At 38.0% G+C, this 15,867-nt stretch overlaps 1 protein-coding gene and 1 non-coding gene across 4 annotated transcripts in view; both read right to left on the bottom strand.

The window, feature by feature from the left end:
• Positions 1–15,867, bottom strand: part of NT5C2 (5'-nucleotidase, cytosolic II) — a 98,270-nt gene that overhangs the window by 35,915 nt on the left and 46,488 nt on the right. For all 3 annotated transcript variants that reach the window (XM_036264712.1, XM_036264713.1, XM_036264714.1), the window contains exon 3: positions 8,889–8,962. In XM_036264712.1, the coding sequence (XP_036120605.1) occupies positions 8,889–8,962 (74 nt within the window). The remainder of the gene's footprint in view (positions 1–8,888; positions 8,963–15,867) is intronic.
• LOC118632853 lies at positions 10,111–10,217 on the bottom strand. The gene has a single exon (XR_004960101.1). It is a non-coding gene; the product is annotated as a U6 spliceosomal RNA (small nuclear RNA).

Here is a 15,867-nt window from a genome sequence, read left to right as displayed (position 1 = left end):
TTTATTAGACATTAAGGAAATGTAAATCAAAACCACAATGAGATACCATCTCACACTCATTAGGATGACTAATATCAAACCAACAAAAACCTAAAAATAAACATTGTCAAGGATACGGCGAAATGGAGACTTGTGCATTGCTAGTGGGAATGTAAAACAATGTAGTCACTTTGGAAAACAGTTTAACTTTGGAAAAAGTTAAACAATTATCATTTGATCCAGCAATTCCACTCTTGGGTATATATCCAGAAGAACTGAAAGTTGAGACTCAGATACTTGTGCACCAATGTTCATAGCATCATTATTCACAATAGCCAAAAGGTAGAAGCAGCTCAGTGTCCACTGATGAATGATGAATAACAAAATGTGGTCTATACATACAATAACATATTATTCAGCGTTAAAAGGGAATAAAATTCTTTACCTGCTACAACATAGACAAAACTTGAAAGCATTATGCCAAGAGATATAAGCCAGACACAAAAGAACACATTTTATATGAATAAACAAACTCAGAGACAGACTGTAGATGAGAGATTACTAGGAGTTGGAGGGAGGCGGGAAAGGGAAGTCACTGCTTAATGGTACAGAGTTTCTGTTTGGTAATGGAAGAGTTCTGTAAACGGATAGTGGGTGAAGGCTGCAGTGGACGTACTTCATGCCACTCAGTTATACACTTAAAAATAGTTAAAATAGTAAATTTTACATCAAGTATATCGTATCACAATTTTTTTTAAAGGAGGAAAAAAGGTGCTCTACCTTGTTGGAGGTGTCTTCAATGACAGTACACCAATATTGTATAGTACTTCTTACTTTAGACTGTTTTTCTTTGCCCCTTTAAATGACTCTAATGCCAGTAAGTTTGGTGAGGATATCTAATAGCTGACATAAACATGATCTGAGTGCCCTGGCCTATGATCCAAAACACCATGTAAAAATGTTCATTTAAATGTCAAGTGAGTGCATTAATTCCAATAACAATAAAACAAGATTAGAGTAATCTATACGAGTTCCTCCTTATCCGTGGGGAGAACATTACAAGACCTCCAGTGGATGCCTAAAACCACAGACAAAACTAAACCCTATATAGCTGTCAATCAGAACACATTTTCTGTTCATGTATTCTATCTACAAACTTATTACCTTTTCCATTTTAACTAAGCACTTATCACACTCTGTGGTCATAACTTTTGCATTTTGAGGTGCAACAGCAAAACTAGCATGAATTTCTTTACAGAAGATTTGTTGTGTGTTTTTTAATCCTCACCCGAGGACATTTTTGCATTTATCTTCAGATAGAGCAAGAGGCGGGGACAGAGGAATATCGATGTGAGAGAGACACATCGAGTGGCTGCCACTACACAACCAACCAGGGCCAGGGACAAACTGCCAACTGAGGTACACGCCCTTAGTGGGAACCGAACCCAGGTCTCTCTGGACCACAGGCCAACGCTCTAACTGCTGAGCCAAATCGGCTAGGGCTGCCATAAAAATTTTTTAATAAAGTAAGATATAGCCCTGGCCAGTTTGGCTCAGCAGTTAGAGCGTCGGCCTGCGGTCTGGAGAGACCCGGGTTTGGTTCCCGCTAAGGGCACGTACTTCGGTTGCAGTTTGTCCCCGACCCTGGTTGGTTGTGCGGGTGGCAGCCACTCGATGTGTCCCTTCACGTCGATGTTTCTCTCTCTCTCTCCCTTCCTCTCTCTCCCTCCCACTCTATCTGTACAAAAGGTGGAAAAATGTCCTCGGGTGAGGATAAAAAATAATAATAATAATAAAGTAAGATATAAAGATATATAGATTAGAAACAACCCAATTTAAAAATGGGCATTTGCCTGGCCGGTTTGGCTCAGCGGTTAGAGCGTTGGCCTGCGGTCCGGAGAGGCCCGGGTTCGGTTCCCGCTAAGGGCATGTACCTCGGTTGCAGTTTGTCCCCGGCCCTGGTTGGTTGTGCGGGTGGCAGCCACTCGATGTGTCCCTTCACGTCGATGTTTCTCTCTCTCTCTCTTCCTCTTTCTCCCTCCCACTCTGTCTGTACAAAAAATGTAAAAATGTCCTCGGATGAGGATTAAAAATGGGCATTTGAATAGGCACTTCACAAAAGAAATACAAATAGCTAATAATCACATGAAGATTATAAACACTAATTATCAGGGGAAAATACAAAGTAAAATCATGAGATAATGTTACACATTCACTAGAATTGATAAATTCAAAGATCTAATAATATCAAGTGTTGGTGAGGAGTGGAGCTACTAAAATTTTCATGCTTGTGGAAAATTTTAAATGGTATTAATTACTACATTGGAAAACCATTTGTCAGATTCCTACAAGGTAAAATATAATCTAGCAATTTCACCTATAGGTATTTTCGCAGAACTAAAAATAAACATCCATAAGAAGACCTATATACCAATGTTCATAGTAGTTTTATTTTTACTCAGATAGAGCGGGAAGGAGAGAGAGGAAGAGAGAGAAACATCGATGTGAAAGGGACACATCGAGTGGCCGCCACCCACACGACTCAACCAGGGCCGGGGACAAACTGCAGCCAAGGTACATGACCTTAGCGGGAACCGAACCCGGGTCTCTGTGGACCGCAGGCTGACGCTCTAACCGCTGAGCCAAACGGGCCAGGGCAATAGTAGTTTTATTTTTTTTATTTTATTTTTTTTTATTTTTATCCTCACCTGAGGACATTTTTTTTTTTTTTTTCCAATTTTTTTTTTTTTTTTATTCAGGTAGAGTGGGAGGGAGGGAGAGGAACAGAGAGAGAGAGAGAGACATCGATGTGAACACATCGAGTGGCTGCCACCCACACAACCGACCAGGGCCGGGGACAAACTGCAACCGAAGTACGCGCCCCTAGCGGGAACCGAACCCGGGTCTCTGTGGACCGCAGGCTGACGCTCTAACCGCTGAGCCAAACGGGCCAGGGCAATAGTAGTTTTATTTTTAATAGACTCAAACTAAAAACAATCTGAATGTCCATCAACAGATAAACAAATTGTGGTAAACCCAAACAATTTGATTCCCCCTCCTGAAAAAAAGAAAAGTTTAAAGAAAAAGAGGGTAATTTCAGAATGTTGACTGGTTAATATTACTAGTAATACGACATCAAAATTATACATCCTGGTATGATGATCTTTGAGAAGGGCACATCATTTCTGTGGTATTCTTCCCAAACATGCATAATACTTCAAACTATTTCTTAATTTTTATAACTGTACTATAGTCAAATAAGGTATTACCATTAGGAGAGAGAAAGGCAAGCTCCATTATTTTTGCAACACCTCTGTAGGCCAAAATATTATTTCAAAATAAAAAGTTTAAAAATGTTAGGGGTAAAAAAAAGAAAAGAACTACTTACTGACAGATACAACATGAATGAACCACAGAAACATTATGCTAAGCAAAAGAAGCCAGGCACAAGAGTACATACTCTATGATTCCATTTATATGGAATTCTGGAAAAGGCAAAGTTCATAATAACAAAAAGCCTTGGGGTAAAGGGGACAGGAGAGAGAGCTGACTTGAAAAAGTCAATTAAGGCACTTTTTTGAATAATAGAAACATAAGATTATGGTGGTGATTACACAGGTGTATACATTTTGTCAAACTCTATTTATATACTTAAAATGCATGTGTTTCATTGTATGTTACCTTATTCCTTTAAAATGTTTATTAAAAATTTTAAAATAAGTTCATATTTAAAGTATTTCACTTGAATAATTGATAAAGTACCATGATTGATTCTTAAACTGATATATTAAAACTTATGCACCCAAATTGTTCATTCAATAAATATTTACTGGTCATCTACTATATTCCAAGCTTCAGGCAGCACATACAATATAAATGTGAAAAAGAAAGTCTTTGCCCTTGAGAAACTCACAGGCCAATAGGGAGATGGTCAAGTAAACAAAAGCTGCAAGTAACACATAAATTGCTCTGAGCGAATGATGTACCAAGGATTGTACAGAGAAGACAATGTCTCAGAAATGCTTCAGAAAGAATTCAGACCCTTTCCAAGAATATACTCTGTGAGTCTGTTACATTTGCTCCAGGGATATTTATCCCAAATACTCAAAGCATTTAAAAACAAACCAACAAACAAAAACACTTCTTTTAGTCTTGTCTGTGTACTTCATGGCACATTTTTCTGATGAAAAGTCCTTGGCAACACTTAAAGGATATAGTTTGTTTGTGTTTTAAATATCCAAGTTATTCACAGATAAATTTACTGAATACCATTCTGGAAAACAGATGAGAGCATAAAGTCAATAAACCTATTTTCCTGTGTGCTTTATGAAGTGGAAGCAATATCACAAAAAGAGTAACAATGTTTTTCACTCAACATGGAATTGTTGGAATAATGTTAAACTTTCATGGGGACTACAGTTGGCCCTCATTTATCACGGTTAATCCATTCTAGACTCTATTGCGATAAATGAATTTCTGCGAAGTAGGATTCTTTATTTATAAATCGAGTATTTTCGCAGTTAGAGCATAGAAAATCTGTTTATGACCTTCTAAATACATTTTTTAACATTATTAGAGTCCTCTAGACATGAAATAACACCCTTTAGTCACCATTACACTTGTATTACCCAATACATTAGACAAGAGAAAATAAGACACATTAGACATTACAAATATATTATTATTGTACATTTAATTACACACACACACACACACACACAGTTCTTACACACAACCACTAACCTATGAAAATAGTGCAACTTCTTCGATGATGAAGTGATGAAGATGAAGACATGTACTGCACAGCAAAAAAGAGCAGGGTTACTGCTCCTCTGAAGGCATATCCTCAGTAGGAGAGTCTTCAGCAGGTGCATCGTCGTCTTCTTCCAATGAAGAATACTAGGAGTAGGCAGTGGGTGTCTGGGTGCACAGGTGAAGAACATCGTGATAGGCAGTTGCTGGTGCTGTCTTTTCATATGCATGAGGAGGCTTTTGTAAGGTTCTATCGCTCCATCAAGTGCATTCCAGAACCACAATGCACGCATCATTTGTGGGTCCCATTCGCCAATCCTGTCCTGTACTACCTTAATAGTTCTCACGACTTGCGAGAGACATCAAGTGTAAGGCCTATTTCCTCCTGACACCCAGGAACCTCTGGCTGCTCTTCCTGTTCCTCACTCGCAGATTTAGTCATCTCCACCAGATCCTCATCAGTTAAGGGATCCTGTTCTGATGATATTCGCCCTCCTCAAAAATCTTCTGGAACATGTTGTTCACATAGTCCTCTGCTGCAGGCTGGTCAGCAGAGGCAGCTTCTCTGTGAACGACACTCTTCAGATGATACCTCTTCTGGAACTTCTCGAACCAACCCTTGCTCACTGTGTAATCCATGAACATTGCAGAAGAGGGTCCTGGTTGAGGTTTGTCCGCCATAAAGTGCTGATAGAACTGCCTCGCTTTCTCCCAGATGACCAGCGAATCCAACAGAATGTTTTTCTTGCAGCTGTCACTGAACCAAACAGCTACGGCAGACTCCGTTTTCACTATGAACTTATTACGACTTGTCATGACGCACTTTGCTTCCTTGTTGAAAGAGACAGTAGCCGTTGCACAGACGTTCTTTCCATCTTTATGGATGGAGCGAACGACAGACTCATTCAAGTCGTAATGGCAGGCAACCTCCACAATTTTCTTGCCATCTTCGATCATATCCAAAAATTTCACCTTCTTCTGGATGGTAAGCATCTTCCTCCGGTGCTTAGTTTCATTGTCAGAAGGCTTAGAAGAAGCAGCACATTTAGGAGCCATTGTGGGGCTTAGATAAAAGTTCTCAGAAATCGCAGACACAAGAGCAAAGACGCTTCCGATGCACAGCGATATAGAAGCATGTATGAGAGAAACAAACCTGCATGAGGCTGAGCCAATCAGTGGCCAGGATAGAAAGAGGCTAGGATAGCCAAACAGTGAACAGCATGCTCTGACTGGCTTGGTTTCACCACACCCAATTTTTTGGAAAACAGTTATTACCCACACACAAGGAGAGGTGGAGCAGTTGCACCTGGCATTGAAGGATTTGCAGGGGTGCTCAAATACATAGGCCTATAGTCCATACGTACAGTAATTTTAATTGTAAAACAGGGGTGTATAATTGACTCAGACAACCAAGTGTGCACTGTATCATTTTCACTGTCTCGATCAACTTTTTAATGAATATATTTGAAAACCCGCGATAGAGTGAAGCAGCGAAAGTTGAAGTGCGAAGTGGCGACGGACGACTGTATTTTAAAGGGCTTTGCCCATTCTAATGGTTAAGTCCTGGTTTGTTTATTTAAGGGGGGGGCCTTATTACTTTGAAATTATATCTCACTATAAATTGTCACTATTCAAATGATAGTTTACACTTATTATATACATGTATGCTTAAGTTTGAATCTTTCAATTATATCATAGCTAAATGTCCTTTGACAAAGTCCTTAATGTCTTAAGTGTCATCTGTAAAATAGAGACATAACAGTATCTTCCTCAGAGTTTTTGTAAATATTAAATAAGCAATGTAAAATGAGAGAATCCATGTATTAAATGAGACCGTCTATGTAAAACACTGAGAACAGAGTATAGCCTATAAGTACTTAATAAATGTTAATAATTACCACCATATATAAGCAAAGTATATCACAGTCTACATTAAGAGTAATCATTAAAATATGAAGTGGGGTACAAAAAAAACAAAAAGCAAATAAAAAGAAATCAAGTATTTTTAAAGTTTAGACTATAACAGTCACTGACTTTTGCACATAAGAGAATTCATTTTTTCATTATTCTGTGGAATATATAGTTATCTCAGTGCTTAGTAACAAAATGTGTCAAGCACATTACAGGTTTTCAATGAATACTTTTATTTTTTTTTATCCTCACCCAAGGACATTTTTTGATATTTTGTTCAGATAGAGTGGAAGGGAGGGAGGGAGGGACGGAGAGAGAGAGAGAGAGAGAGAGAGAGAGACATCGATGTGAAAGGGACACATCGAGTGGTTGCCACCCACACAACCCAATCAGGGCCAGGGACAAACTGCAACCAAGGTACATGCCCCTAGCGGGAACCAAACCCGGGTCTCTCCAGACCGCAGGCCAATGCTCTAACCACTGAGCCAAACTGGCCAGGGCTGAATACTTATTGAACTATTTCAGTAAGGATGTCTTAATAACCAAAATGGGGAAGTTTGACACTTTTTGACCCCATTAACTTCTATTTCTGCTTAGATAAGATCTTTCAGCTACCTTGCCATTCCTTTCTATGAAGTGCTACAATTCTAAAAAAGAGAGATTGTAGGATTTTCTCCCAATTTGGACAGCAAGATCTACACTAAGAAAGTAGTGCTTTCACCTGCTTTCTGACAAATACTCCCAAAAGTGCCTTTGTCCAATTAGGAAAATCAAAATATTGCAAAAACAACTTTAAGGTAACAGAAAACCAAATAAATAACAATATGAATGAAAGAGAAATTCAAATTAATTCAGTGTATATTTTATTTTATTTATTTTTATCCTCACCCGAGGACATTTTTCCATTTTTTTATTCAGATAGAGTGGGGGGGAGAGAGAGAGAGAGAGAGAGAGAGAGAGAGAGAGAGAGAGAGAGAGAGAGAGAAACATTAATGTGAAAGGGACACATCGAGTGGCTGCCACCCGCACAACCCAACCAGGGCTGGGGACAAACTGCAACCGAGGTACGCGGCCTTAGCGGGAACCGAACCTGGGTCTCTCCGGAACACAGGCCAATGCTCTAACCGCTGAGCCGAACTGGCCAGGGCTCCCCATTGATTTTTAGACAGTAGGGGGTAGGCATCAATGTGAGAGTGACACATCAATTGGTTGCCTCCCGCATATGCCCCAACTGAGGCCAGGTACGTGCCCTTTACCAGGAATCAAACACGTGACCCTTCAATGCAGGGGCCAATGCTCTAACCACTGTGCAACACCAACCAGGGCCTTACTATTTCTTACATTACATTACATTTTCATTAATATTTGTATCAGACTACAAAAATGTTTTTTTTAATCCTCACCCGAGGATATTTTTTTTCTATTTATCATCAGATCGAGTGGGAGGAAGGAAGTGATAGTGCGGGGGGGGGGGGGGGGGGGCGGGGCAGAGAGAAGTATTAACATGAGAGAGACACATCGACTGGTCGCCTCCTGCACAACCTAGCCGGGGTGGAGACAAATCACAAACGAGGTATGTGCCCTTGACCGGAATCAAACCCACAACTCATTGGTCTACAGGCCAACGCTCCAACTGCTGAGCCAAACCAGCCAGGGCCAAGACTGCAAATATTTTAATAAAAACTGTGTACATTCTGAAAAGATGTTACAACTACTGACTAATGCATTGATTACTTCAAATATACCTCAGAGACAGAAAGGGAAAAACAGCACAGTGCTAGTGTTTAAGGTCTATTTGATACTGAACAAAGCTAATAGCTCTACATTTTAAAAAGTCTTTACATAGTATGTGTACATGAAAAATGAACACATTTTCCATTTGTCTTAAACATTAAAAATTTTACCTGATAAAAATTCACCTTGTGATAGAGTGAGAGATACAAAGAACAGCTTAATAAAATAAAAACCAAAAGTGCCCAAATATACACAGAATGTATTATTTCACCATATCATGTCTTACCAGGGTCTCTAAAATATTTTAGTAATAGTCCTACCTATCTGTACAAACTAAATGTCAAGGATATCGGATCATTTCAATATTCACAAATCTCAACAGAAGCAGCTTATAATAAGACTCCCTGGCAGCTAAATATATGATTAAATCAAGAAGTGTCTACTGAATAGCATACTGTAGACCCACTATAATATATCCAAAGCGATCTTAAGCAATAAAAAGTGCTACTCACCAGCAAGTGTATAATCCATATCAAAACCAAAACACTTTATTTTCTCCATGGCTAAACTTCGGTTCACAAACACCCTAAAGAAAGGAGTGAAAAAATGATATCTCAATTAACAATGAAACAACAAAACAATTATTAAGTTAAACAGAATTATTTGGCTTTCTACATCTTCTCATTTAAGTACCAATTTGAAAAGTCATAATAGCCTTGGCCAGTTTGGCTCAGTGGTTGGAGCCTTGGCCTGAGGACCAGAGAGTCCCAGGTTCGGTTTCCCCTAGACCCTAGCGGCTAGGGGCACGTACAAAAAAAAAAAGTCATAATACAATTATTCAAGTCCTTCTTATACCTTAAGTAAAATCAGAGAGTATATGAAAATATGTGGATTTTCTTATGTGTTTTGATATTAATAACGCCATGTAGTAAAAATCTGAGAATTCACTTTTTCAAAATATAACCCTATAAAATAAGTTTATTTCTGAGATTTTATCCTTCATTTATTTTTAATTTATTTAATAAGGTTCATTTAAGCCTATCAAATGCCAGATAATAAAGACATAAATATAGATTCATTCAACAAATACTTATTGCGTGCCTACTAAATGCTAGGAAATATGATATGGCAGTGAATAAAAGAGTACTTGCCCTCACTGAACTTCTTGTTTTAACTTAGAATTTCTACCCTTGAGAAATTCAGACTAACAGGAGCAGGACTTATAAACAAATAATTATAACAAGTCAGTAAGTGCTACAAAACATCATGAAGAACAGAGCACCACTTATTTAGAGACCAGAAGAAATGTGTGAGCTGAATCTTTTTTTTTTTTTTTATCCTCACCGGAGGACATTTTTCCATTTTTTGTTCAGGTAGAGTGGGAGGGAGAGAGAGGAACAGAGAGAGAGAGAGAGAGAGAGAGAGAGAGAGAGAGAGAGAGAAACATCGATGTGAAAGGAACACATCGAGTGGCTGCCACCCACACAACCGACCAGGGCCGGGGACAAACTGCAACCGAGGTACGTGCCCTTAGCGGGAACCAAACCCGGGTCTCTCAGGACCACAGGCCAACACTTTAACCGCTGAGCCAAACCGGCCAGGGCTTTTTATTTTATTTATTTTTTATTTTTTATCCTCACCCGAGGACATTTTTCCATTTTTTTTTTGGTACAGATAGAGTGGGAGGGAGAGAGAGAGAAACATCGACGTGAAAGAGACACATCGATTGGCTGCAAAAATATGGAACACTTCACGAATTTGCATGTCATCCTTGCGCAGGGGCCATGCTAATCTTTTCTGCATCGTTCCAATTTTAGTATACGTGCTGCCGAAGCGAGCACTGTGAGCTGAATCTTAAACAATAAGAAAGTTTTCCAGTAGAACAAAGCAAGAAAGGCAATCCAGGTAGAATAACCAAACAATGACAAGGCTTAGAGTGAACTATAAAACATTTATCGTGGCTGGAGCTGAGGCGTTTTCTTTGGTTTTGTTTTTCTATTTGTTTTATTTTAGCAAAATGAGGTTTTCTAGAGGAATAGAGGAGGAGGGAAGGGGCAGTAAAAGCTATGAAGCCCAGCCAGTATGGCTCAGTGGATTGAGTGTCATCCCATGAACTGAGAGGCCCAGTTCAATTCCAGGTCAGGGCACATGCCTAAATTGCAGGCTCGATCCCCGGTATCCCCAGTAGGGGGCATGCAGGAGGCAGTCGATTGATGTTTCTCTCACATTGATGTGTGTGTGTGTCTCTTTCCCCCTTCCTATTTCTCTACAAAAATAAAATAAAATAATAAAATAAAATAAATAAAAGCTATGAAGCAAAAAAGGCTAATGGGTCAAATCATGAAGATTTTGCATGCTGTGGGAGCATGGACTTTACCCTGCAGGCAAGAACAAATGATCAGATTTTGAAAATGAAATAATCAGATTCAAATTTCCAGGAAGATCGCTATGAAGACAGAGAAAATTAAAAATATAATAGTATGGTAGATCACCACTATGAGGTATTTTGCAGTAAGTTTTAATCATTTCTGAAAATAAATACACCCTTTCCATCTGAACCCCAGTTTCGTGGCCAAAATTACTGAATGATTTATGGTCTTATTACCAAACCTTTTCTTCACCTTTATCTCATAAGTAACTGTGAGAAATGCAAATGCTTAAATCACCTAGGAAACTTGTTACAAATAAAGATGCCTGGGCTTCATTCCCCCATTAATGATCTAGGTCAGTAGTCTCCAAAGAGGAGTAACTGCACCAGGGGATGCAGAAAACTCTACTGGAGTGCAAAAAGAAAATATTAGATCTTTTATTTATATTTATTTCATCATTTAAAAATATCTAACATATGTTTTCTACTATATATAAATAAGGGCAGTATATAATATATAAATAAGTACATATAGGAATGAATGTTACATATTTTAAGTGATGAAATATTCAAAGAGTTTGGAAACCACTGATCTAGGCATTGACATTTTTTTAACTCTTCACCAACACATATATTGTTTTATATTTTAATAAAAAATATTTCCTTTAATCTCAGAATGTATGTATCAATTTTTAAGTAAAGAAAAATAATCAAACATTAGCTTTAAAATACTTTAATCAAGAACTTAAAATCAGTTAGTTGGCCCTTGAATTCAGAACTTTTCTGAAAAATATAAAGATTATTACTTATCTCTTAGTGTACTGTGCTAGGCACACTCGATGAGCTCTATAAAACTCTTAGTTCCTGAGAGAGATGTTCTATAAAACATTTATACTTTCCCTTAAAAAAACCTAGTCTAGAACTAGTATTTACTTTGTCTTGGGTTAATAGTGGAGGAAAGGGGAAGAGAAGAGTAGCACAGTGATTTTCAACCCTCATACTTATCACTAAAATTCTGTGGCACACCAAAAATATGTACTTTTTGCCGATCTGACAAAAAAAAAAAAAAAAAAAAGGTTTGATTTTGATTCACTCACACTAGACAGCTATTGCTGTGTTGGCTCTTGTCATTTTTTAAATTTTATTTTATAATCTAAGGGAAAAGAGGTCAGTGTCCCTGACCAAACAGTGAGGTATTGCATGTTTTAAAAATGCTTGCGGCACACCAGCTGAAAATCCCTGGAGTGGCCAATAGGAATTGGAGAATAAATGGCACCCAACCAAACCTTTTTAAAAACATACCACAACCCCAAATATATCACCACGACCCTTCCAGCACTTTACCAAACTTCACCCTGCTTTTACTGATAAAGAGCATCTACTTTTTGTTATCATTTTTCCCCAGTTACATAAATCCTTTTGAAGTCACAACAGGAGTAAAAGACTCAAAGTATTATTTCTAACTCTGGAAACAATGTTACCACTGATGTTTAAGCTTTTCAAACACACTTTTAATTCAGCCTAGGGGGCCAACTGGATCAAATCCTTGCTCAGAGCCCAAACAGCTGACATGCCTAAAATATTCTGTGGGAATTTAGGCAGGGACGACTGGGAAGATTTTTCTTCCTTGTGATACAATCCAAGAGAGATATGTAGGACCATACAGTAAAAAAAAACAGCTTTGATTCTGATAGAAGAATCATACGAGCTGATTTCAGGGACAGTGAAAATCACTGGAGAAAAGAAACTTGGCTAATATCACTCAATGAGTGCTAAAGATACAAAGAAACTATCAACAGACCCAGCAAGATACTTTACTAGTTTCTTTCTTGGCCAGAAGAGAAATTAAGTCTATATGCCTTACCATATATATATATATATGTGTGTTTTTTTTACAAATATAAACATTGTTATGCACCTTATGTACTATCCACACAAACTCTGGAAATGACATATATCAGTAACATAGAAATCTCGTTTTTGCCAAAATAACCACTGCTAAGTATCAAATCTCACTCTTGCCTCTCTGATCACTTTATGCAAGCAACACATTTGTTAAATACCTACAACAAAGCAGGTACCATTTTTGTGACATATATTCTAGAAGATGCCCTTCAGGGAATAGTCAGAGCTAAGAAAGACTTTCTTGATGCCTAAAATTAGGAAATGAGACCTTTTCCTATGAAGATCTTTTACCAAATATCCTTTATCTTTTCATTTTCATTCAAAATAAGTTACCCTTATCCACAGAAGCAATTCCTGAACTTAAAACAGAAACAACCATTCACATCTCACCTTCTAATTCATTTCTATTATGAAACAAAAAGAAAAACCTTACATATATCTTCATCTCTCCTGTTCTTTCCCTAATTATGCTACAAAACATAGAAGGAGGGGGCGCAATAGGGAACGCAATCTAATTCGTGTGCAAATATCTAAAGTGCTTAAGAAAAGCTATAATGACAAAATGGAACAGCTACATTATAGATAATTGCAATAATAAAGTATATGTTAAAATTTACAAAGAAAATAAACATCCAAATGCTGAAAGATTGCACCGACTTCAGCAAAGAAACAACCTTGAGCCAGAAATAATATGTTTCTAGGACACAGTCTTCAAGGAAAACTAATCTCTTGGCCTCAAACTAATGATTGTTCTTTACTGTTATAACAAAAGAAAGTATTAGGTACTATATCAATTAAAAGACAGACTCACTGGCCCACCACACATTTAAAACAAAAAGACACCTGCCTTGGGAAATCCAAAGTTTCTATTGGTTCCAGGACCTTGACTGTATCTTTGCCAATGCCAATTTACTTGTGTCACTTTTCTAAATTATTTACCAGTGAAACATACTCAACCTCTATCTTTAAGAACTTGAATATATTTGTGAAATTAACTTTCCAAAACATGCTTTAAATAAAGTACAAAGTAGCCACCCTAAGAAGCTTAACTGAACTAAAGCATCCAATCTTAAAACACAGTTAGCCAGAAATTCTTACATATATACTAAGCCATCTGCAAGATAGAGATTTGAGTATTAATAAGAGAAATAATCTTTAGGAGACAAACATAGGAACACTATAAAATCAGACACAGATTTCAACACAAAGACATGTAACAGCTTTTACTATCATATATCCCACTGTAATAAGGCATGAAATTTGAAGAAATTTTGTACAAATAAACAAATATTAACTATAAAAATGAGATTATTAATAGAATGTGCATTAACAAGAGTGATCTAATATTCTCCCACTTCAGGACCATGAACATGCAATTTACTAAATCTGAAATTCTGTAAATAGCAAACTCAATGGTTTTGAGATTTAACTAATAATTCAAAGCAGCATTACCTCATCTGTCACTGGTTGCCGTTTTGCAAAATGTGAAACTATCTGAGTCAACTAGTTCTTGAAGTCACATAACAAAATTAATCTTCAAGTCCCTGGTACAATTTATTTTTTTTAATGACTCTAACCTAACTTCAAACAAAGTTTTTTAGTCTGAACCAGGCCCTCAACAGCATGTATCTTCTGGGACAGCGTTGGAGAAAACACCTCTGTGTCTAATTTAACTTGTCATTGGATATCACTGTTGCCCCACACAAATCCATTTGGAATAGAATTTCTTTGGCAGTGGTGAACTTTATCCCTAACTCCTCCCACTGCTTAGGAGTCACAATTTCCTGGCCAAACGCCCAAAGCAGTTACTGCAACAACAAATGAGACTAAGTATACAAGTATAGTCTTCTTGGGCATGTTTTTGTTATAGATTTGTATAATTATATACTTAATCTGTTACAAAGAAAAAGTTACAACTGCTTTTCTGAGAGTGCAAATTGAGATTATAAACTGAATGATGAGTCTCTCTGTGTATATGTGTGTTTAACTTAATAGAAAAATGTTATAATGTAAATTTTTGTTGAAAACCTAATTTAGTATTTTATCCCCAAACTAGTTCCTATTTTTGCTTTGGCACTCTAATTTTCACACTTAAACTTAAAAATCTAGTTAAAATTTTTTTATTCTTTCCTCTCCCTTAAATCCACATCATCTCAATCATCTCACGTGCCTTCATTTACATTTTGAAATGTCTCTGGAATCCAGATCTTTTATTCAATTCACACTGCTAACAATCTGTCCAGGTCTTCATAACTTTTTCTGTTTAAAATCTTCACCCAAGGATGTGTTTATTGATTTTAGAGAGGGAGGGATGGGGGCAGGGGGAGACTGAGCAAGTGAGAACATGAGCATGTGCCCTGATTGGTAATCAAACCCACCACGACCTTTCAGTGTATGGGATGATGCTGCAATCCACTGAGCTACACAGGCCAGGGCAACTCATTAACTCTTTAGCAATAATTTCCCAATTGCGCTTTGCCAAAGCAATATTGCCAAAATAATTGCTTTGAAGTAGTGTTACTCCAAGTGTGGTCTATAGACCAATGCTGGTCTGTGTACAGTTGTTACTAATCCATGGCATGATGTATGCAGAAACTGCAAGTATTTAAAAACTTTTATAACAAAGTGACAGAAAAATTGTACTTGTTATATGTATAATTAAAAAATGCCGCCCTGGCCAGTTTGGCTCGGTTTGGCTCAGTGGTTAGAGCGTCGGCCTGCGGTGCGGAGAGACCCGGGTTCGGTTCCCGCTAAGGGCATGTACTTCGGTTGCAGTCTGTCCCCGGCCCTGGTTGGTCGTGCGGGTGGCAGCCACTCGATGTGTCCCTTCACGTCGATGTTTCTGTCTCTCTCTCCCTTCTTCTCTCTCCCTCCCTCTCTATCTATACAAAAAATGGAAAAATATCCTCGGGTGAGGATAAAAAAAAAAAAATGCTGATGTAACCCTGGCTGGTTTGGCTCAGCGGTTAGAGCGTCGGCCTGCGGTCCAGAGAGACCCAGGTTCGGTTCCCGCTAATGGCACGTACCTCGGTTGCAGTTTGTCCCCGGCCCTGGTTGGTCATGCGGGTGGCAGCACTCGATGTGTCCCTTTCACATTGATGTTTCTCTCTCTCTCTCCCTCCCTCCCACTCTGTCTTAACAATAAATGGAAAAAGAAGTCCTCAGGTGAGGATTAAAAAAAAAAAATGCAGATGTACATTTTGTCTCTTCTATGTCAT

This window comes from Molossus molossus, unplaced genomic scaffold, assembly GCF_014108415.1.
Source record: "Molossus molossus isolate mMolMol1 unplaced genomic scaffold, mMolMol1.p scaffold_m16_p_17, whole genome shotgun sequence".
Lineage (NCBI taxonomy): Eukaryota > Metazoa > Chordata > Mammalia > Chiroptera > Molossidae > Molossus > Molossus molossus.
Note: the sequence above shows the minus strand (reverse complement) of the source record. Positions and strands in the feature narration are given on the sequence as shown.